The sequence below is a fragment of the Salvelinus namaycush genome, chromosome 27, assembly GCF_016432855.1.
Source record: "Salvelinus namaycush isolate Seneca chromosome 27, SaNama_1.0, whole genome shotgun sequence".
NCBI classification, from domain to species: domain Eukaryota; kingdom Metazoa; phylum Chordata; class Actinopteri; order Salmoniformes; family Salmonidae; genus Salvelinus; species Salvelinus namaycush.
In genome coordinates this window covers 32,385,272-32,409,309 of record NC_052333.1, presented here as the reverse complement: position 1 = coordinate 32,409,309, position 24,038 = coordinate 32,385,272, and the positions used below count along the sequence as shown (strand labels likewise).

Below are 24,038 nucleotides of genomic sequence, written 5' to 3'. Positions count from 1 at the left end.
TGATTCCATACGTGTTATTTCATATTTTTGATGTCTTCACTATTATTCTACAATGTAGAAAATAGTAAAAAAATTAAGAAAAACCCTTGAATGACTAGGTGTGTTCAAACTTTTGACTGGTACTGTGTGTTTTGACTGATCGACTGCAGACATAACCTTACGAAACCAAACGTGTCCGCATTGCGCCGGTTGTCCTAAACGTAGATACACAGCATGTCCTCCAGATGTTGCAGTCCTAATAAGATTTACACATGCCCATTATCAGAGTCTTTACAAGGCACAAGGAGCCCAAATTCAATCTATGCTAATCTGATGACCGCTCCTCCAGAGAGCTACCAGGGGAGCCCTGGTAATTGGGGAAGGATTATGATGCGTACAGGTGTGGAGTATCGACACAGGTTTGGAAACGCAGTTATTTGATACGAGTGGTTTGGAAATTTGTGAATATTGCAGGTGTATATTTTGGGGAATATCACTTCATGTCATGGTGTGGTTGATTTTAAGATTTGCTATAGGAGTTAATTGACTATTTATAAGGCCTATATGGTCATAGTAAAGAGGATGGAGAGGGCTAGATGTGAAGAGAGGAGGAAGTTGTACCAGCCACTGCTGACGGAGAAGGAGAGCGATGAACAACTCTGGGACATTTTGATGACTGTGTGGGAAGGGAGAAAGTGCAAGGAAAATGGAATGAGATCACACTAAAACATGGAGAAGAGAGAAGAAGATTGATTCGAACAGCAGCAGGAAGAAGAGAACTTGGGGAGCGGTGACTTCCTCTGTTTAATTGGAGGAGTGGAGCGATGAGGGGAGAGAGATTAGATGTGATAGAGAGAGAGAGCGAGAGAGAGAGAGCGAGGGAGAGAGAGAGAGCGAGGGAGAGAGAGAGAGCGAGGGAGGGAGAGGGAGAGCGAGAGAGAGCGAGGGATGGAGGGAGGGAGCGAGGGATAAGCATACTGCGTGGCGTTAAGAGCGTAAGCTCTGTCTGGTATTTATAGTTTGGAAGGCCGAGGGAGAAACGGAGCAAAGGAACAGCTCTCTCGCTCTATAAACGCAGGAGAGAATCATCCTTAAAAATAAGAGTGGAGTGAACAGATGGAAAGGCACAGAACAAAAAAAGAACGAGAGATGAGGATTGGATATGTGGAGAGATTAAAGAGGTCACTATAGAAGGAGGAAAACAAGGCTACTTGAGTGACACACCGTCAGGAAGAGGAGGAGAGGACGAGTGTGTTTTGGACCGTTCCAACAGAGTGTGCTGTCGTTGTGTGTCACGAGTGTGTGCGCGTCACTGCTGCCGTTGGGGCCGACTAGGTGTGTCGTGTCCAGCTCTTTTGTATGCGAAACTATAGGTCTTAGTATTTCCGTAAGAAACTACAGATTTAAAACCAGCGTGTGGACAGGGCAGCCATTGCTGTGACGTCTCCCGCTGACTCTTAGTGCTAATGGCACTGTTCATCTCGTGTCTTCATAGGCCTTCACAGTGTTGTTCAACGAAGCTTAAAAGTTGCTGCAGCGGTTTTTGCTGACTCACCGTTCCAGTACTACTATTGATTTAGTTACTGTTGCTTAAATTGAACCATGACGGTGCAGAAGTTATTGTAGGGGCTGGCATTTTGAAAGGTTTTGACTCTTATCTCTGCAGCATCGACAGATTTTAAGGGAAAATGCCGTTGTATCTTGGGAATGCTTAGTCATAGAAACGCAGTCAACGCTGGGGATTTAGAGTGCTGAGACAAAAGTGTTTTTGTTCCGGTCTGTGAATGTTAGTGGCTGTGTGTGTGGTTCCATGGGAGGGTGGTTCTACGCTGAAGACCCTTCTTGTTTACTGGTAGCTGGTGCTTTTGCCAGTCTGCATAGAACCAGCCTGGAGAGGAGTCAAGAAATCTGACCTGCTCATACACACCACAGCCCTTACCCAAAGCATAGAATGATACAAATATCTCATTGACCAAGGCTGCTACTCAGATTATTATGATTATCTGAAGTAGGGTTCTCTCTCTTTCTCTCTCTCTCGGTCTCGGGCTGCTTTCCTGTATTTATTCAATCAGATGACACCACAAGGCTTTGCAGATCTTTTTGTGATCAGACGAGAGGTCTTAAACCCGCATAAAACACTCACTGGCAGAAAGCACCACGACTGGTGTCTCTGCACTGGACAGCCAGGGGGTTTCTTCTGGGTTTGTGGTACATTTTTGTTCCCAGGCCAATAAAGAGGAAAGAGAAAGCAAAAGATGATATTGATCTTGGTTACAGTCTAGAGCTAGCAGTGTCTGGTTTCTGTTAGTCAGGGAGGTGTGTGTGTGTTCACATGGCAACCGACTGGAATCAAAACACTGGAGTCTGCCGATTGCTTGAGTGGATGACATCATCATAAAGGGACACCTTCCAGGACTATAAACGAGCACGTTCTCTTTTTGACTTCCTTATCATCTACCTCAACCAACCGTTTCTCTACAAGTACTTACTTCCTTTGCTCTCGAAGACCGAAGAAGGAAAAACCATCTCATTTACAAGTGTCAACGGCAGACAGTTTCCTCAACCTGCTGTTGCCACATCTCGACAGGATACGAATCTCAACCGGAGGACTGCAGAGACTTTTAAAGAGCGAGAGAGAGAGAGAGGCTGCGTGAAAGAGGGAGAACCGCAGCTCTGAACCTGCTCTGCAGAGCCACAGCTTGACAACTGCATGTTAGTTCACAAGGTGTCTGTCTTGCACCAGGAATAGTGTGAACGAGAAGGAGAGAGAGACTATGCGTCAGACCAGTGAGGTAGCAGGGGACAGGAGTGCCTGAGGGAGGGCGAGAGAACAAGAGTGGAAGAACCTTGGAGAGGCGGTCCTTATTTGCCGGGGAGAGGGGCAACCTGTGACTTTGACACACACGTGTGACTGCTCCGGCGAAAGAGAGCTGGCCTAGAGTTTTGAAATGGCAGCGACAGCAGGACTGGCGGAAGGAGAGAGGGAACAAGGGAGCGACAGAAAGAAAGAGGCGACCCAGAAATACGTCCCTCTGCTTGCCTGAGACGGCGGGAGACTAGTCAATTTTTGGGAGAATCAAATTCATTGGAGTAGACTCTTTTTTTTGACATTTGTGGAAACTGGAATAGCAATTTGTTTACATTGCCTCTCTGGTTTGATACCTGACTTTGGAATGACACATGTGGACTTGCACTGGGGGAGAAATGAGAAAGTGCTTGTAGGAGCCAGGTAAAGGAAAGAGGAAGGAAATACAGAGAGGTGGAACGGTAAAGAGAAGGATGTGGCAGGACTACCGTAACGAGTGCAGCCTCAATGCTCACCTGCACTCGCTCATGTGCTGTGCAGGTCAGTGCCGGTTCGGGTTGGTTCATGTAAAGTGTAATGCGTGTGTTTCTGAGAGAGACCGTATGTGTTTCTATGCAACTTTATACAACAGGTGGGTCTCATCCCGAATGCTGATTGGTTAAAACCGCATTCAACATCGTCTCGGGCCTAACAACACCCGTGCCAATATATCCTCCAAACACTGGCTTCTCGGGCCTTATCACTTAGAGTATGCATGTGTCAAGCATTGTACAGTCGGAAAGTGTTCACATAGGCGTAATAAAATGTGTGTGTGTGTGTGTGTGTAGGCTGTTATCGTGTGTGTCCTGTGTTTTGTACGCTGGTAGAGTTGTCTGTACTGTTGACAACTCCTTGTGCTGTTTGTGCACTATAATTAACCAATGTTGTTTATAGTGTGAAGACAGTAGTGGTAGTGCGTGAGCGTAATATCTGTGTGTTGTATTTGGACAGTGTGGAGGGGTGTATAACGCTGAACAAGGTCTCTCTGTGTGGTGAAATGTGTGCCTCTCTGTGGCTGTCACACATACAAACACAGCACACACACCAACCACCTTGTTGGTTTGTAGGCTCTTCCCATGGCAATAGGGCTGCGACTGTCATGGAATTTCGGGTGTCGGTGATTGGCGTGTCATACCGCGGTCATCGACATAGCCGACTGGGTGGAGGGGCACAACATTAGCATAGAAACAACCTAGGTCTAACTGTCGTGCTCATAGGCACGTGAGTCTCAAGTTTGGGGAAGTACATTTTCACCTCAAGAAATGCAAAGCATTCCATTTGCATACTTATGAAAGTTATGATTTCCTTATGTGATTAGTAAAATTAATAGTCACAATTTAGGCTAATAATATAACTCCATCACAGTTCAGTGGCAATGGACGTGTCCCCACTAGCAGTTGTCAATGTGGCGCACCATGTTAATTCCTGTCTCAACCTCTAGGGGGCACCATGCTTTTTTTATACAGTGCCTTCGGAAAGTATTCAGACGCCTTGATTTTTCCCCACATTTTGTTAGGTTACAGCCTTATTGTAAAAATGATTACATAGTTTTTTCCCCTAAATCTACACACAATGCCCCATGATGACAAAGCAAAAATAGGTTTTTCGTAATTTAGCTAATTTATAAAAAAATAAATACATATTGCATTTGCATAAGTATTCAGACCCTTTTATTCAGTACTTTGAAGCATCTTTGGCAGCGATTACAGTCTCGAGTCTTCTTGGATATGACGCTACAAGCTTGGCACACCTGTATTTGAGGAGTTTCTCCCATTCTTCTCTGCAGATCCTCTCAAGCTCTGTCAGGTTGGATGGGGAGTGATGCTGCACAGCTATTTTCAGGTCTCTTCAGAGATGTTCGATCAAGTTCAAGTCCAGGATCTGGCTGGGCCACTCAAGGACATTCAGAGACTTGTCCCAAAGCCACTCATGCATTGTCTTGGCTGTGTGCTTAGGGTCGTTCACCCCAGTCTGAGGTCCTGAGTGCTCTGGAGCAGGTTTTCATCAAGGATCTCTCTGTACTTTGATCTGTTCATCTTTGCCTCAATGCTGACTAGTCTCCAGGTCCCTGCCGCTGAAAAACATCCCCATAGCATGTTGCTGCCTCCAACATGCTTCACCGTAGGGATGGTGCCAGGTTTCCCCCAGACGTGACGCTTGGCATTCAGGCCAAAGAGTTCAGTCTTGGTTTTATCAGACCAGAGAATCTTGTTTCTCATGGTCTGAGAGTCTTTAGGTGCCTTTTGGCAAACTCCAAGCGGGCTGTCATGTGCCTTTTACTGAGGAGTGGCTTCCGTCTGGTCACTCTACCATAAAGGCCTTATTGATGGAGTGCTGCAGAGATAGTTGTCCTTCTGGAAGTTTCTCCCATACCCACAAAGGAACTCTAGAGCTCTGTCAGTGACCATCCTGTCACCTCCTTGTCCAAGGCCCTTCTCCCCAAATTGCTCAGTTTGGTTGAGCGGCCAGCTCTTGGTGGTTTCAAACTTCTTCCATTTAAGAATGATGGCGGACCCCTGTGTTCTAGGGGACCTTCAATGCTGCAGACATTTTTTGGTACCCTTCCCCAGATCTGTGCCTCGTCATAATCCTGTCTCGGAGCTCTACGGACAATTCCTTCGACCTTGTGGCTTGGTTTTTGCTCTGACGTGCACTGTCATCTGTGAACCTTATCTAGACAGTTGGGTGCCTTTTCAAATCATGTCCAATCAATTGAATTTACCACAGCTGGAATCCAATCAAGTTGTACCAACATCTCAAGGATGATGAATGGAAACAGGATACACCTGAGCTACATTTCGAGTCTCATAACAAAGGGTCTGAATACTTATTTAAGTAAGGGTTTTCTCTTTTTTATACATTTGCAAAACATTTTAAAAACCTGTTTTCGCTTTGTCATTATGGGGTATTGTGTGTAGATTGAGGAAATACATTTTTAAAAAAAATCCATTTTAGAATAAGGCTGTAAAGTAACAAAATGTGAAAAATGTGAAGGGGTCTGAATTCTTTTCCGAAGGCACTGTATACTGTCACCAATAGCAGATTTTTTTGACTACAGAGCCTAACCTAAATGTCGCAAAGAAAGCATAGTGTTTCTACTGAGCGGGCTAGGCTAGCTTAGCAGGTTTGTTAACTGAAGCATGCTTTCCTGTTGAAACAATTTAGCAAAAGAGCATGTTGAAATGCGTGTGTGTGTTCCTTGGGCTTGCCCCCCTCATGTTCATAATGAGTCATATAGTGTATATGTGTGTGTGTGTGTGTGTCAGCACTGGGGTTGACTGCGTTCAGGTGTTTGACCACTAAAAATATTGTTTGAACAGACAAGCTTTTGAAGTGCAGTCTCGTCAAATATCAGTCTGCCGTTATCAAAAAGAGGCCGCAAACAGATATAAAAGCTCACTAAGACCACTTGTGTTTGCGAACTGGGAAACGTGTGCGAGAGAGTGTGTGCGTTCACACAGGTCTACATACGTTACACACCACATTAAAAACTATCTCCCTCCGCATGGCCGCTCGGTGTCATAGCGTCACCACAGCAACCACATCAGCTGTGGAGCCTATTAGTGTCGAGTTGGGGAAGTACCAGCAGGAACTATTAGCAGGAACTACTAACTGATTGGTTGGCGCAAAGCAGAGAAGGGGAGAAAGCAGTCACTAGGTAGCCATGCTATAAAGAACAAGTGTGTTAATATTGCCAAATATGATATATTCTCATTATAGGAGGTTAAGATATACAGTTTTGTATGTGGGTTTTGGGTAGAGGTTCAAATCACGTTAGCTGTTAAATACCTCCACAATTTATGTACTTTCTAACATTCCCTGGTTGTTACTATCTGGCAAAGAGGGAAGAGGCATTCCATTGGAGGGAGTCGGGTATGAACAGGAAGGCAGGAAACGCAGAGCTACCCGTTTGCATGCCATACATAGAGACCCAGATATGAGAAGAGGAGGCTCCATGGGCTGTGGGGGAGGGGGAGATAACAGCAACGAAGCCTGCCATCAGGCTCTATTCTGGGCATCGCTGTGTTACTCCTCTGGCCTCTGGATGACGCGGTCTGAACTGAGCTCAGAACAGCCAAACCGAAATAGGATGATAGAGGGAAAAAAAGTGTGTGTGTGTGATGGAAAAAGAGTGAGTGAGAGGGAAAGCTTGAGTACATTATTTGGCGTTATTGAATAAGCGCGCACTCGCGTAAAAGATGGTTCACAATTGAGTCGTGGAGTGTGAACAAAAGGGGAGGGTGTGTATAAGGATAATCTATTAGCAGCTCTATGTCCGTCAGTCTTTGGCAGAGTGAACTTTGTGAATGAGAGAACATGTAAAGGACTTGTCAACACTCCTATTCACTATGCAACCCACATTACTGTCAATATCAAGCCATTACCTTATTTTCTCCTCATCAATTCTTCCAAAATCACTGTTTAGGTCCAGAGGTTAGCTCACTAGCCTATAATTTGACTGAGGTTAATTGATATAATAGGATCATTGTTCCTCGATGGAGTTTACTGTAGCTGGGTAGAATGACGCTGCAGTGTCAACAAATGTACTTCTCGCACAAAACAAAGGCATGACGAGGCACATTTCTTCCAGACGCTACCAAGGCAGCAGACATCGCTGTTGAGTCCTCCAGTTCAGACAAATAGATTTAGTAGAACACTGTCTGAACCAGACAGCTAGCCTGGTTAAATCTGACTAAACGCTGCACTCCCAGGCTACCAGACCGCTTCACTATAGAGTGTCACAAAGTGTTTCAGGGCGATGGAGAGTGCGTCTCTAAAAAATACAGTGCTGAGGAATGACGCTGCACTATACGTGTTATATAATGAACTCTCTCCTTTTTCTCCCTCTTGCTCCCTCTTTTCTTCTCCAGATGAGCGAGACAGGGTGCAGAAGAAAACGTTCATGAAATGGGTGAACAAACATCTCATCAAGGTACAGTACAGAATCGCAGCATCATTTTGGGGGTTGGTGGGGGGTTGTGGTGCAATTGGGCACACACACACACACAAGCAGAGACAGATTGTGACTCATAGAAATTATATCATAGAAATGTATCAAGTAGAATAGTGGTGCTAGATTATTTGTTAAATTCCACACAGTGCCTCCAGCACTGACTCAGTTTTTGCTTACTGTGTGCCTGTGTCTGGCTAACATTCTTCTCATTACTCTGTGAGAGCAGATGCACTGAGTTAATAAGGCTGTTGTTATTTTTTCTAACAGTATGATTAGAGGTAGTAGCAGGCTGAGGTGACCATGTGATATTACTGTGTCTGTCTGGCATTAAATTAATGTAATAGTTTATCTCTCATTGGCATTATGACTGGAAGTAATGACTTTGTCTGTCTCAGGGCTGTTGTCTGTATGGGGTTGTCGGTCTTGGTGCTTGTTTGTTCCGGACTTTCTCTTTCTCTTTTTGTCTGTATGTCTGGGTGCTCTTTCTCTCTCTCTCTCTCTACGACTTATCTAAAGTATTTATTAAAAATTAAGTCGGTCTGTTAGGGTTGGGCGGTATTCCAATTTTTATATCGACATACTGTCCTTCTTTCATCCCGGGGTTTACGGTATTACCGGTTTAGTACATAAGGGGGCGCCCCAAAAAAAACGCAAAAAAGCCCATTGGACGTCTATCACCAGAATGCTAACACAATTAGAAGTAATAGCGAATTTCCATGGAGGTTGCTAGCTAAGTAGGCTATGGAGCGCAAACAGGAATTTTTTTAATTGCAAAGACAGGCAGTCCAGCTCATGAAAGGATATATACATACATACAGTTGAAGTCAGAAGTTTACATACACCTTAGCCAAATACATTTAAACTCAGTTTTTTACAATTCCTGACATTTAATCCTAGTAAAAAAATCCCTGTTTTAGGTCAGTTAGGATCACCACTTTATTTTAAGAATGTGAAATGTCAGAATAATAGTAGAGAGAATTATTTATTTCAGCTTTTATTTCTTTCATCACATTCCCAGTGGGTCAGAAGTTTACATACACTCAATTAGTATTTGGTAGCATTGCCTGTAAATTGTTTAACTTGGGTCAAACGTTTCAGGTAGCCTTCCACAAACTTCACACAATAAGCTGGGTGAATTTGGCCCATTCCTCCTGACAGAGCCAGGTTTGTAGGCCTCCTTGCTCGCACACGCTTTTTCAGTTCTGCCCACACATTTTCTATAGGATTGAGGTCAGGGCTTTGTGATGGCCACTCCAATACCTTGACTTTGTTGTCCTTAAGCCATTTTGCCACAACTTTGGAAGTATGCTTGGGGTCATTGTCCATTTGGAAGACCCATTTCTGACCAAGCTTTAACTTCCTGACTGATGTTTTGAGTTGTTGTTAAATTGGATATATTGGATATATTTTTTCTTCTCATGATGCCATCTATTTTGTGAAGTGCACCAGTCCCTCCTGCAGCAAAGCACCCCCACAACATGATGCTGCTACCCCTGTCCTTCACAGTTGGGATGGTGTTCTTCTGCTTGCAAGCCTCCCCCTTTTTCCTCGAAACATAACGATGGTCGTTATGGCCAAACAGTTCTATTTTTGTTTCATCAGACCAGAGGATATTTCTCCAAAAACTACGATCTTTGTCCCCATGTGCAGTTGCAAACCGTAGTCTGGCTTTTTTTATGGCGGTTTTGGAGCAGTGGCTTCTTCCTTGCTGAGCGGCCTTTCAGGTTATGTGGATATAGATACTTTTGTACCTGTTTCCTCCAGCATCTTCACAAGGTCCTTTGTTCTGGGATTGATTCAAGCAAGAGGACCCGTACATTAGTGTCTAGTTTGAGAAACAGACTCCTCAAGTCCTCACCTGGCAGCTTCATTAAATAGTACCCGCAAAACACCAGTCTCAACGTCAACAGTGAAGTGGCGACTCCTTACACACACCAACTAATTAATGGACTGCTGAATGTTTGTTTTTTTCCCTCTTGCTTTGCTTGCTCTTTTCCATAGCATTACCATCTCTAAGCTACGCAGGAAAGGGCTGAACATAGCTCATATTAAATATATGTAGTCTTAGAAATTAGGTTAATTAAAAATCAATAACTTGCTAACATCAGATAACATTCATATATTAGCCATTTCTGAGACTCACTTAGATAATTAATTTGATGATACAGCAGTAGCAATATAAGGATACAACATCTATAGAAGAGACAGAAATGCTTATGGGGGAGGTGTTGCTGTGCATTGGGAAAGACTCTTAAACCTTTTCAACATTTTGTTACGTTACAGCCTTATTCTAAAATTGATTACATTGTTTTTTTTCTCGCAACAATTTTGGCAAATTTATCTAAAAGAAACTAAACTGGAAATTCACATTTACATAAGTATTCAGACCCTTTACTCAGTACTTTGTTGAAGCACCTTTGGCAGCGATTACAGCCTCGAGTCTTCTTGGATATGACGCAACAAGCTTGGCACACCTATATTTGGGGAGTTTCTCCCATTCTTCTCTGCAGATCCTCTCAAGCTCTTTCAGGTTGGATCGGGAGCGTTGCTGCACAGCTATTTTCAGGTCTTTCCAGAAATGTTTGAACGAGTTCAAGTCGGATCTGGTTGGGCCACTCAAGGACATTCAGAGACTTGTCCCGAAGCCACTCCTGCGTTGTCTTGGCTGTGTGCTTAGGGTCGTTGTCCTGTTGGAAGGTGAACTTTCGCCCCAGTCAGGTCCTGAGCGCTCTGGAGCAGGTTTTCATCATGGATCTCTTTTGTACTTTGCTCGATCCTGACTAGTCTCCCAGTCCCTGTCACTGAAAAACATCCCCACAGCATGATGCTGCTACCACCAAGCTTCACCGTAGGGATAGTATTGGCCTCGTGATGAGCGGTGCTTCGTTTCCTCCAGATGTGACACTTGGCATTCAGGCCAAAGAGTTCAATCTTGGTTTTATCAGACCAGAGAATCTTGTTTGTCCAAGTGGGCTGTCATGTGCCTTTTACTGAGGAGTGTCTTCTGTCTGGCCACTCTACCATGAAGGCCTGATTGATGGATTGCTGCAGAGATGGTTGTTCTTCTGGAAGGTTCTCCCATCTCCACAGAGGAACTCTGAATTTCTGTCATTGACCATCGGATTTTTGACCAAGGCCCTTCTCCCCCGATTGCTCAGTTTGGCCGTGTGGCCAGTGCTAGGAAGGGTCTTGGTGGTTCCAAACTTCTTCCAGCTAAGAATGATGGAGGCCACTGTTCTTGGGGACCTTCAATGCTGCAGAAATGTTTTGGTACCCTTCCCCAGATCTGTACCTCGACACAATCCTGTCTCGGAGCTCTACGGACAATTCCTTCGACCTGATGGCTTGGTTTTTGCTCTGACATTCACTGTCAACTGTGGGACCTTATATAGACAGGAGGGTGGGTTTTCGAAATCATGTCCTATCAATTGAATGTATCACATGTGGACTCCAATCAGGTTGTAGAAACATCTCAAGGATGATCAATGTAAACAGGATGCACCTGAGCACAATACCGAGTCTCATAGCAAAGGGTCTGAATACTTATGTAAATATTTATGTTTTTGTTATTTTTAATCCATTTGCAAAAGTTATTGTGTGTAGATTGAGGAGGATTACTTCTGTAATTAATACTTCTGTAATGTAACAAAATGTGGGGAAAAACCTTGACCTAAAGCGATACGTCTTCAGTCTCTTGTAGTCTAGTATGGAATAGAATGAATCATGCATGTTCCTTTTTCTATTCCTGTCCTATCAGTCTAGTTCCTGTATACTGTTGACGTTCCACCCGGGCGCAGGTGTTTACGTAGCACAGAGCTCATGGCGGTTCAGTAGAGATGCTGACAGAGTACAAGTGACATCACCCAGTCGGTCTACCTGTTCCTGTGTTTGTCTTGGCTCTCGCCGTTCACACTGACAATCACCGGACTGCACCCATGTTTATCATGCAACCAATCTCCTCACATCAGCTGACAGACAGGTGGCTGTGGTCGGGGTGCGTGTCGTCATGTGGTCAGGTCCGTGTGTATGGCTGCCTCTGGGAGTGTGTGTGTACAGATCAAACACACATCCATATAAACACTGCCCTCACTGTGAACTGTGGTTTTAGGGACCTGTGTTGACAGCTTGCCAGGAACGCAATGACACAACTAGGGCCGGTTTCCCAAACACAGATTTAACCTAATACTGGACTAATAAGCATACTAAATGGAGAATCTCCATTTAAATGGCTTTTCAGCTCAGAACTAGGCATAATCTGTGTCTGGGAAACCGGCCCTTAGACACACACATACGGTGGACCTATACCAGACAACTGGCCCTTAGACACACACATACAGTGGACCTATACCAGACAACTGGCCCTTAGACACACACATACAGTGGACCTATGCCAGACAAGGCAGGTAGCTGTGGTATTGATTGAATAGGGAAGAATATTGCTTTTTGAATCTGAGAGGCAGAGAAATGGGTCCAGTAAATTGAGCGAAGGTGGCCTCTCTCTGTCTCTCTGTCTCTCTGTGTCTCTGTGTGTCTGTCTCTTTCTCCGGCTCTCCTGTCTCTTGCAACCTCCTCTCTCTCGCGCGCTCTCCTCTCTCTCGCGCGCTCTCCTCTCTCTCGCGCGCTCTCCTCTCTCTCGCGCGCTCTCCTCTCTCTCGCGCGCTCTCCTCTCTCTCGCGCGCTCTCCTCTCTCTCGCGCGCTCTCCTCTCTCTCGCGCGCTCTCCTCTCTCTCGCGCGCTCTCCTCTCTCTCTCGCGCTCTCTCCTCTCTCTCTCGCGCTCTCTCCTCTCTCTCTCGCGCTCTCTCCTCTCTCTCTCGCGCTCTCTCCTCTCTCTCTCGCGCTCTCTCCTCTCTCTCTCGCGCTCTCTCCTCTCTCTCTCGCGCTCTCTCCTCTCTCTCTCGCGCTCTCTCCTCTCTCTCTCGCGCTCTCTCCTCTCTCTCTCTTGCGCTCTCCTCTCTCTCTCTCTCCTGTCTCTCCATCTGTCTGTCTTTCCACCTTTCCCTCTTGTGCTCTCCTCTCTCGCTGTCTCTGTGTTTCTCTCCTGTGTCTCTTCTCTCCTTCTCCCTCTCTCTCCCCCTCTCTTTCTCCCCCCTGCTCTGTGTTATTGTACAAGAGATCATCATTTCCAATCAGAAGTGGTAACTACCCCCATCATGATACACTATATTCAAATAGTATGTGGACACCTGCTCGTTGAACATCTCATTCCAAAATGTGATTATGTAACCTGTCAGCGGCGGGTGTGGCCGAAATAGCCGAATCCACATACTTCTTTGTATATATAGTGTATCTGTTATTAAGACTAAATTGCACATCCCCTCTTTTTCATCACACCCTTAGGCCATGCCCCTTTCACAGAAGGATAGAGGGTGTGAGAGAGGGAGAGCAAGAAAGAGATATGGAGAGAACTGGAGAGAGGGAGAGACTAAAAGAAAGCAGAGGGAGAGATTAAAGGAGAGAGCAGGGCAACAGAAGGATGTGAATAAAGTTTCCAGATGTCTTATCTCGTTAGTTGTAATCTTATGTGGGATTGGAGTATTGAGATGTGCCCAGGGGGGAGAGCTGACCATTGAACAACAGAACTCAGAGTAGGCCCATTTTTGTGTTTGGATTCTGAGATTAAAAGGCACAATCCGCCCTCTGCTGGAAGAATGTGGAATTTACGCTGTTGCAGTTCAGGGTTGAAATGCAGTGAAATGTTGACTTTTTTACAGCTCGTGCAGTTTTCTGGACTGCGTTGTGTAATGCGATGTCGCACTGTGGTCCTCACACATATTTGTGTTGTGAATGTGATCCTTGACGGTTTAAGGTAATTCTGGGTGCTGAGATCAGTCTTGGTCTACCATGGCTCTAGCCATAGCACAAGAGGACTCCAGTTTAAATCAAACACTTCACCGCAGCCAATAGAATTTAAGTCCGTCTCGGGACACATACACTCCTCAGCCTCAAGCTCCTCCCTTTCAGCTGTCAATCACTCCAGGTAACCAAACAGCACTGTGGGAGTTTAATCCCTCAGGTCTGTGATAGGGCTGCGTTGACCTGCACCATCGTTTCACACGGACGACTCCTGTCCTCTTTTTTTAAGGCTACCTTTTGTTTCTCTCAGTTTTGTTTTCTATCTCCGAATAATGTTCTTAGGTTATCCGTCACTCAACGCAGACCAAGGATAGAACACAAGCAAGAGTGTCTACGTCTCCTCGTAATGAATCGCTCGTCCATCATCTCTGTCTTCTAGGAACCAAAGCCTATTCAAATGTTTATATTACACTCAACGGCCTCCTTCACTCAGCTTTTTATCTGTTCTCCTCATGTTTATACATCTCCCTGTCATCCTTATTTCCTCTCTGTGTGTCTCTCTCCGGTTAGATGTGCTTTTGTAATCTAATTGCGTGGAGGTTGTGGTGGGTGAAGAGATTTTATGGGGGGGGGGGTGTAATGTGGTGTTTTTAGTGTCATGAGGATGTCTCATGAAAGTAAGACAAAAAGTTTCATCTCTGTATCTCTGCCTCGGGTTAAACCACAAGTCATGGTTAGTAATTAGCCTCTCCTCTCTCTAAATGTCCAGCCTCTCCTCTCTCTAAATGTCCAGCCTCTCCTCTCTCTAAATGTCCAGCCTCTCCTCTCTCTAAATGTCCAGCCTCTCCTCTCTCTAAATGTCCAGCCTCTCCTCTCTCTAAATGTCCAGCCTCTCCTCTCTCTAAATGTCCAGCCTCTCCTCTCTCTAAATGCCCAGCCTCTCCTCTCTCTAAATGTCCAGCCTCTCCTCTCTCTAAATGTCCAGCCTCTCCTCTCTCTAAATGTCCAGCCTCTCCTCTCTCTAAATGTCCAGCCTCTCCTCTCTCTAAATGTCCAGCCTCTCCTCTCTCTAAATGTCCAGCCTCTCTTCTCTCTAAATGCCCAGCCTCTCCTCTCTCTAAATGCCCAGCCTCTCTTCTCTCTAAATGCCCAGCCTCTCTTCTCTCTAAATGTCCAGCCTCTCCTCTCTCTAAATGTCCAGCCTCTCCTCTCTCTAAATGTCCAGCCTCTCCTCTCTCTAGATGTCCAGCCTCTACTCTCTCTAGATGTCCAGCCTCTACTCTCTCTAAATGTCCAGCCTCTACTCTCTCTAAATGTCCAGCCTCTCCTCTCTCTAAATGTCCAGCCTCTCCTCTCTCTAAATGTCCAGCCTCTCCTCTCTCTAAATGTCCAGCCTCTCCTCTCTCTAAATGTCCAGCCTCTCCTCTCTCTAAATGTCCAGCCTCTCCTCTCTCTAAATGTCCAGCCTCTCTTCTCTCTAAATGTCCAGCCTCTCTTCTCTCTAAATGTCCAGCCTCTCCTCTCTCTAAATGTCCAGCCTCTCCTCTCTCTAAATGTCCAGCCTCTCCTCTCTCTAAATGTCCAGCCTCTCTTCTCTCTAAATGTCCAGCCTCTCTTCTCTCTAAATGTCCAGCCTCTCATCTCTCTCATCCTTGCTTCTTTTTCTCTCCCTCTTTTAATTCCTGGTTCTTAGCTACAGTTTTTAGCCTAGACATTGGGAGTCCATCAGCACGGTCTGAAAAGATGGCCCATTTTCACACACAAGGTGATGAAATAGGCCTGCCAAAGCTGCGGAGTCGCCGTGCCAACGGTTGTCCCCGGACACCCTGGGCCAAGACGTCACATGGGGTCACAGCCGGAGCACGTGTTTTGTCGTCCTGGAAACTAAAGTCCCTAGCGGTGTTGCTTCTGTCAACAATGCTTTGTAAACACTGGGATGATATGAACAGGATGAGTACGTAATTAACACTCATCTTTTTTCCCCCCTCTCTTTTGCTCTTTTTTTTCTTCTCCGCCTCTCTCTTTCTCTGCCTCTCTCTCTCTGCCTCTCTCTCTCTGCCTCTCCATCAGGTGAGGAAGCACATCACAGACCTGTACGAGGACCTGAGAGATGGGCACAACTTGATCTCCCTCCTGGAGGTCCTCTCTGGAGTCACCCTGGTAAGACACACACACACTCACCCGGTCACAAACCTTCACACCTCGACGACCATCACTGTCATGCCCCGGTATACTGTGCCACACCCTGAGACACACCCTCCAGACACCCTCATGTTGAGAAAGACATCCTCAGAGCAGATCTTTAAGTGAACTTGGGTATATTGAATCATATCGTTCTCTAACAATGTCAATATTACATTGAGGGACATGCCTGTGCCCCTATCTGAACTTTTCTAAGAAGAAGAACTTTGACTGGAGGCCAATGGGCCCTGGTCAGAACTAGTGTAGTATGTAGGGAATAGGATGCCATTTCAGATGCAGATAAAGACTAGGCTAGGAGCACATGATGACTCACTGTAACTCAGTGACAGATAGGTGTATTAACATGATGACTCACACCCGTCTGTCACTGAGTTACAGTGAGTCATCATGTTAATACACCTGTCTGTCACTGAGTTACAGTGAGTCATCATGTTAATACACCCGTCTGTCACTGAGTTACAGTATTAACATGATGACTCACTGTAACTCAGTGACAGACGGGTGTATTAACATGATGACTCACTGTAACTCAGTGACAGACAGGTGTATTAACATGATGACTCACTGTAACTCAGTGACAGACAGGTGTATTAACATGATGGCTCACTAACTCAGTGACAGACGGGTGTATTAACATGATGACTCACTGTAACTCTGTGACAGACGGGTGTATTAACATGATGACTCACTGTAACTCAGTGACAGACGGGTGTATTAACATGATGACTCATTGTAACTCAGTGACAGACGGGTGTATTAACATGATGACTCATTGTAACTCAGTGACAGACGGGTGTATTAACATGATGACTCATTGTAACTCAGTGACCGACGGGTGTATTAACATGATGACTCACTGTAACTCAGGGACAGACGGGTGTATTAACATGATGAGTCATTGTAACTCAGTGACAGACGGGTGTATTAACATGATGACTCACTGTAACTCAGTGACAGACAGGTGTATTAACATGATGACTCACTGTAACTCAGTGACAGACGGGTGTATTAACATGACTCATTGTAACTCAGTGACAGACGGGTGTATTAACATGATGACTCATTGTAACTCAGTGACAGACGGGTGTATTAACATGATGACTCACTGTAACTCAGTGACAGACGGGTGTATTAACATGATGACTCACTGTAACTCAGTGACAGACAGGTGTATTAACATGATGACTCACTGTAACTCAGTGACATACAGGTGTATTAACATGATGACTCACTGTAACTCAGTGACAGACAGGTGTATTAACATGATGACTCACTGTAACTCAGTGACAGACAGGTGTATTAACATGATGACTCACTGTAACTCAGTGACAGACGGGTGTATTAACATGATGACTCACTGTAACTCAGTGACAGACGGGTGTATTAACATGACTCACTGTAACTCAGTGGCAGACGGGTGTATTAACATGACTCACTGTAACTCAGTGACAGACAGGTGTATTAACATGATGGCTCACTAACTCAGTGACAGACGGGTGTATTAACATGACTCACTGTAACTCAGTGACAGACAGGTGTATTAACATGATGGCTCACTAACTCAGTGACAGACGGGTGTATTAACATGATGACTCACTGTAACTCTGTGACAGACGGGTGTATTAACATGATGACTCACTGTAACTCAGTGACAGACGGGTGTATTAACATGATGACTCACTGTAACTCAGTGACAGACGGGTGTATTAACATGATGACTCATTGTAACTCAGTGACAGACGGGTGTATTAACATGATGACTCACTGTAACTCAGTGACAGACGGGTGTATTAACATGATGACTCACTAACTCAGTGACAGACGGGTGTATTAACATGATGACTCACTGTAACTCTGTGACAGACGGGTGTATTAACATGATGACTCACTGTAACTCAGTGACAGACGGGTGTATTAACATGATGACTCATTGTAACTCAGTGACAGACGGGTGTATTAACATGATGACTCATTGTAACTCAGTGACAGACGGGTGTATTAACATGATGACTCATTGTAACTCAGTGACCGACGGGTGTATTAACATGATGACTCACTGTAACTCAGGGACAGACGGGTGTATTAACATGATGACTCACTGTAACTCAGTGACATACAGGTGTATTAACATGATGACTCACTGTAACTCAGTGACAGACAGGTGTATTAACATGATGACTCACTGTAACTCAGTGACAGACAGGTGTATTAACATGATGACTCACTGTAACTCAGTGACAGACAGGTGTATTAACATGATGACTCACTGTAACTCAGTGACAGACAGGTGTATTAACATGATGACTCACTGTAACTCAGTGACAGACGGGTGTATTAACATGATGACTCACTGTAACTCAGTGACAGACGGGTGTATTAACATGACTCACTGTAACTCAGTGGCAGACGGGTGTATTAACATGACTCACTGTAACTCAGTGACAGACAGGTGTATTAACATGATGGCTCACTAACTCAGTGACAGACGGGTGTATTAACATGACTCACTGTAACTCAGTGACAGACAGGTGTATTAACATGATGGCTCACTAACTCAGTGACAGACGGGTGTATTAACATGATGACTCACTGTAACTCTGTGACAGACGGGTGTATTAACATGATGACTCACTGTAACTCAGTGACAGACGGGTGTATTAACATGATGACTCACTGTAACTCAGTGACAGACGGGTGTATTAACATGATGACTCATTGTAACTCAGTGACAGACGGGTGTATTAACATGATGACTCACTGTAACTCAGTGACAGACGGGTGTATTAACATGATGACTCACTAACTCAGTGACAGACGGGTGTATTAACATGATGACTCACTGTAACTCTGTGACAGACGGGTGTATTAACATGATGACTCACTGTAACTCAGTGACAGACGGGTGTATTAACATGATGACTCATTGTAACTCAGTGACAGACGGGTGTATTAACATGATGACTCATTGTAACTCAGTGACAGACGGGTGTATTAACATGATGACTCATTGTAACTCAGTGACCGACGGGTGTATTAACATGATGACTCACTGTAACTCAGGGACAGACGGGTGTATTAACATGATGAGTCATTGTAACTCAGTGACAGACGGGTGTATTAACATGATGACTCACTGTAACTCAGTGACAGACAGGTGTATTAACATGATGACTCACTGTAACTCAGTGACAGACGGGTGTATTAACATGATGACTCATTGTAACTCAGTGACAGACGGGTGTATTAACATGATGACTCACTGTAACTCAGTGACAGACGGGTGTATTAACATGATGACTCACTGTAACTCAGTGACAGACAGGTGTATTAACATGATGACTCACTGTAACTCAGTGACATACAGGTGTATTAACATGATGACTCACTGTAACTCAGTGACAGACAGGTGTATTAACATGATGACTCACTGTAACTCAGTGACAGACAGGTGTATTAACATGATGGCTCACTAACTCAGTGACAGACGGGTGTATTAACATGATGACTCACTGTAACTCTGTGACAGACGGGTGTATTAACATGATGACTCACTGTAACTCAGTGACAGACGGGTGTATTAACATGATGACTCATTGTAACTCAGTGACAGACGGGTGTATTAACATGATGACTCATTGTAACTCAGTGACCGACGGGTGTATTAACATGATGACTCACTGTAACTCAGGGACAGACGGGTGTATTAACATGATGAGTCATTGTAACTCAGTGACAGACGGGTGTATTAACATGATGACTCACTGTAACTCAGTGACAGACAGGTGTATTAACATGATGACTCACTGTAACTCAGTGACAGACGGGTGTATTAACATGACTCATTGTAACTCAGTGACAGACGGGTGTATTAACATGATGACTCATTGTAACTCAGTGACAGACGGGTGTATTAACATGATGACTCACTGTAACTCAGTGACAGATGGGTGTATTAACATGATGACTCACTGTAACTCAGTGACAGACAGGTGTATTAACATGATGACTCACTGTAACTCAGTGACAGATGGGTGTATTAACATGATGACTCACTGTAACTCAGTGACAGATGGGTGTATTAACATGATGACTCATTGTAACTCAGTGACAGACGGGTGTATTAACATGATGACTCATTGTAACTCAGTGACAGACGGGTGTATTAACATGATGACTCACTGTAACTCAGTGACAGACAGGTGTATTAACATGATGACTCACTGTAACTCAGTGACAGACGGGTGTATTAACATGATGACTCATTGTAACTCAGTGACAGACAGGTGTATTAACATGATGACTCATTGTAACTCAGTGACCGACGGGTGTATTAACATGATGACTCACTGTAACTCAGGGACAGACGGGTGTATTAACATGATGAGTCATTGTAACTCAGTGACAGACGGGTGTATTAACATGATGACTCACTGTAACTCAGTGACAGACGGGTGTATTAACATGATGACTCACTGTAACTCAGTGACAGACAGGTGTATTAACATGATGACTCACTGTAACTCAGTGACAGACAGGTGTATTAACATGATGACTCACTGTAACTCAGTGACAGACGGGTGTATTAACATGATGACTCACTGTAACTCAGTGACAGACGGGTGTATTAACATGATGACTCACTGTAACTCTGTGACAGACGGGTGTATTAACATGATGACTCACTGTAACTCAGTGACAGACGGGTGTATTAACATGATGACTCATTGTAACTCAGTGACAGACGGGTGTATTAACATGATGACTCATTGTAACTCAGTGACAGACAGGTGTATTAACATGATGACTCACTGTAACTCAGTGACAGACGGGTGTATTAACATGATGACTCATTGTAACTCAGTGACAGACGGGTGTATTAACATGATGACTCACTGTAACTCAGTGACAGATGGGTGTATTAACATGATGACTCACTGTAACTCAGTGACAGACAGGTGTATTAACATGATGACTCACTGTAACTCAGTGACAGATGGGTGTATTAACATGATGACTCACTGTAACTCAGTGACAGATGGGTGTATTAACATGATGACTCATTGTAACTCAGTGACAGACGGGTGTATTAACATGATGACTCATTGTAACTCAGTGACAGACGGGTGTATTAACATGATGACTCACTGTAACTCAGTGACAGACAGGTGTATTAACATGATGACTCACTGTAACTCAGTGACAGACGGGTGTATTAACATGATGACTCATTGTAACTCAGTGACAGACAGGTGTATTAACATGATGACTCATTGTAACTCAGTGACCGACGGGTGTATTAACATGATGACTCACTGTAACTCAGGGACAGACGGGTGTATTAACATGATGAGTCATTGTAACTCAGTGACAGACGGGTGTATTAACATGATGACTCACTGTAACTCAGTGACAGACGGGTGTATTAACATGATGACTCACTGTAACTCAGTGACAGACAGGTGTATTAACATGATGACTCACTGTAACTCAGTGACAGACAGGTGTATTAACATGATGACTCACTGTAACTCAGTGACAGACGGGTGTATTAACATGATGACTCACTGTAACTCAGTGACAGACGGGTGTATTAACATGATGACTCACTGTAACTCTGTGACAGACGGGTGTATTAACATGATGACTCACTGTAACTCAGTGACAGACGGGTGTATTAACATGATGACTCATTGTAACTCAGTGACAGACGGGTGTATTAACATGATGACTCATTGTAACTCAGTGACAGACAGGTGTATTAACATGATGACTCACTGTAACTCAGTGACAGACGGGTGTATTAACATGACTCATTGTAACTCAGTGACAGACGGGTGTATTAACATGATGACTCACTGTAACTCAGTGACAGACGGGTGTATTAACATGACTCATTGTAACTCAGTGACCGACGGGTGTATTAACATGATGACTCACTGTAACTCAGTGACAGACGGGTGTATTAACATGATGACTCACTGTAACTCAGTGACAGACAGGTGTATTAACATGATGACTCACTGTAACTCTGTGACAGACGGGTGTATTAACATGATGGGGGGGGGGGGAGACTGTGTTGCTGTGGGGGGTAGAGAGAGTGTGTTGCTGTGGGGGGTAGAGAGAGTGTGTTACTGTGAGGGGGGGGAGAGTGTGTTACTGTGAGGGGGGGGAGAGTGTTACTGTGAGGGGGAGAGAGAGTGTGTTACTGTGAGGGGGGGGGGGGGGGAGTGTGTTACTGTGAGGGGGGGGGGGGGGGGGGGGGGGAGAGTGTGTTACTGTGGGGGGTGAGTGTTTTAAATGATTGTAATTCTTTTAATCTATATTTTTTAAAGCTGGCCTGTTAGCGGTTTACATTTTGATATGGCTTTCCTATTGCCCCAGCTGCACTTCATTTCCTCCTCCTCTACCTCCCTCTTTCTTTTGGAACATCACCTCATCCCTCCATACAATTCTTTCATCCTTCTCTCGCTCTCCTCATCCCCCCCCACCCCTCCGGACGGTAGCAGCTCAAGGGCGTGTCCTCGCTGAGGAGGGTGTGTATGTCCCGAGCCCCCCCGCTCATCTTACTCGGGGGGGAGGAGGAAGAGGAAGGAGCTCAGGGAGTATGTTTGACCCCCCCAACCCTCACGCTGATCCTCACCCCATAGACTGTGTGTTAAGACTGCATGCGAGTGGAGTTATGAATAGGCATTCCAAGACACACATTTACACACTCCCACATTTTCTCAACGTTTTCCCATTCAACCACACACATTCTCAGTCACAGTTGCTTGACGCATGTGCAAACATTACACACACACACACACACACACACACATCACTAAAAGCAATACAAAGTGATAGTCAGACTAAATCTTAAGGTTAAATAGCATTTCTACGGTCAGCATCTTCTCCCTGAACCTTCCCTTACCTCTCTTCCTCTGCATGGAGTTCTTGGTTTGGCCTGAGTGCTCCTTAAAGTCCTGCTACAGTGCTGCTTCAGTGCTGCTACTGTTGACTGCAGTATGCCTAACCCAGCCCAGCACAGTGTGACACACACACTCCTGCGTCTTGCATTTCTAGCAGCTTTGCTGTGTGTGTTGTCAGTGTGTGTGTGTGTCAGCCAGCCAGCCAGCCAGCCAGCCAAGGATTGTGTGTGTTCGAGAGAGCGGCAGTGAAAAAGTGTGTGTGTTTGAGGAAGTATTAGACTGTTTAAACCAGCATGGTTTGCAGATGTACATTTTCCTGTTTGCAGAATGTTTTTCCCGGGTTGTTTCCTGCTCTGCTGTGAGGATGGTTGTTGGCATGTCTTTGACAACTGTTGAAGACAGCGCCCTCTAGGATAATGCCATGTCATTACAGCGGCCTATGCATTGTTTTCCGCTCACTGCACTTTGAATTGGGAACGACACTTCTCACCACTTATATCTCTATCACTGGTCAGAATTGGGACTGTGAGAATATCTCATTTTGTTTCCCCCCCTTGATATCTTTTCTGTTCTCTTCTTCAGCCCAGGGAAAAGGGTCGCATGCGATTTCACCGGCTCCAGAATGTTCAAATCGCCCTGGACTTCCTCAAACAGAGACAGGTACAACTCACACACACACACACACACACACACACACACACACACACACACAGACACACACAGACACACATCTGCCGCTCTCAACCCACTTAATATCTCAACAGGTACTCATGCTCTCAGAAATACACATTGAATTGAACTAAGCCAAATTCAACCACATCTGCTTTTGGGAATAGTTTTTTTTTCTTTTTTCTTTTGGTTTATTTGACCATTTTCTAAAAACCCCATACAAAGCACATCCATAAATAAAATCATTGAGGTGACCTCTCTCTCTCTCCTGTCCCAATATGTCAGCGCTGCATGACTGGGACTCCCAGATGACCACAGTCACACCTCACTAACCAATGCTGCACCTCTCTCTTAGAGACACCGGCTCTTACTAGACACGGGCTTCATCTCGGTAGCCTTCAGTGGCTTCCTCTCCATGTTTCATTGCTCTTATGTGCACTGATGTGAGAAAGACGCTCGGAATATGGAGGGTAGTCACACCCTTTGTAGTATTCAACGTTGCAATAGAGAACAGGAAGTTAATAACATGGAGCACCTGGGTACCCAACTCCAGTCCTCTTACAGCTTCCTAGTCTATGTCAAAGCGTTAATTAGTTTACCACTCGGCCAGCTGTTTAATCCTCCCGTTCTACATGTTCCAGGTCAAACTGGTGAACATTCGGAACGACGACATCACAGACGGCAACC

The 24,038-nt window shown here is 44.9% G+C and overlaps 1 protein-coding gene across 1 annotated transcript in view; it reads left to right on the top strand.

Annotated features, from left to right (window-relative positions):
- LOC120022370 (microtubule-actin cross-linking factor 1-like) overlaps nt 1-24,038 on the top strand; it is a 273,215-nt gene that overhangs the window by 96,068 nt on the left and 153,109 nt on the right. The window contains exons 2-5 of the mRNA XM_038966262.1: nt 7,696-7,757; nt 15,643-15,732; nt 23,265-23,342; nt 23,993-24,038. The exon at nt 23,993-24,038 is cut by the window's right edge and continues 47 nt beyond it. Coding sequence (XP_038822190.1) covers nt 7,696-7,757; nt 15,643-15,732; nt 23,265-23,342; nt 23,993-24,038 — 276 coding nt within the window. The remainder of the gene's footprint in view (nt 1-7,695; nt 7,758-15,642; nt 15,733-23,264; nt 23,343-23,992) is intronic.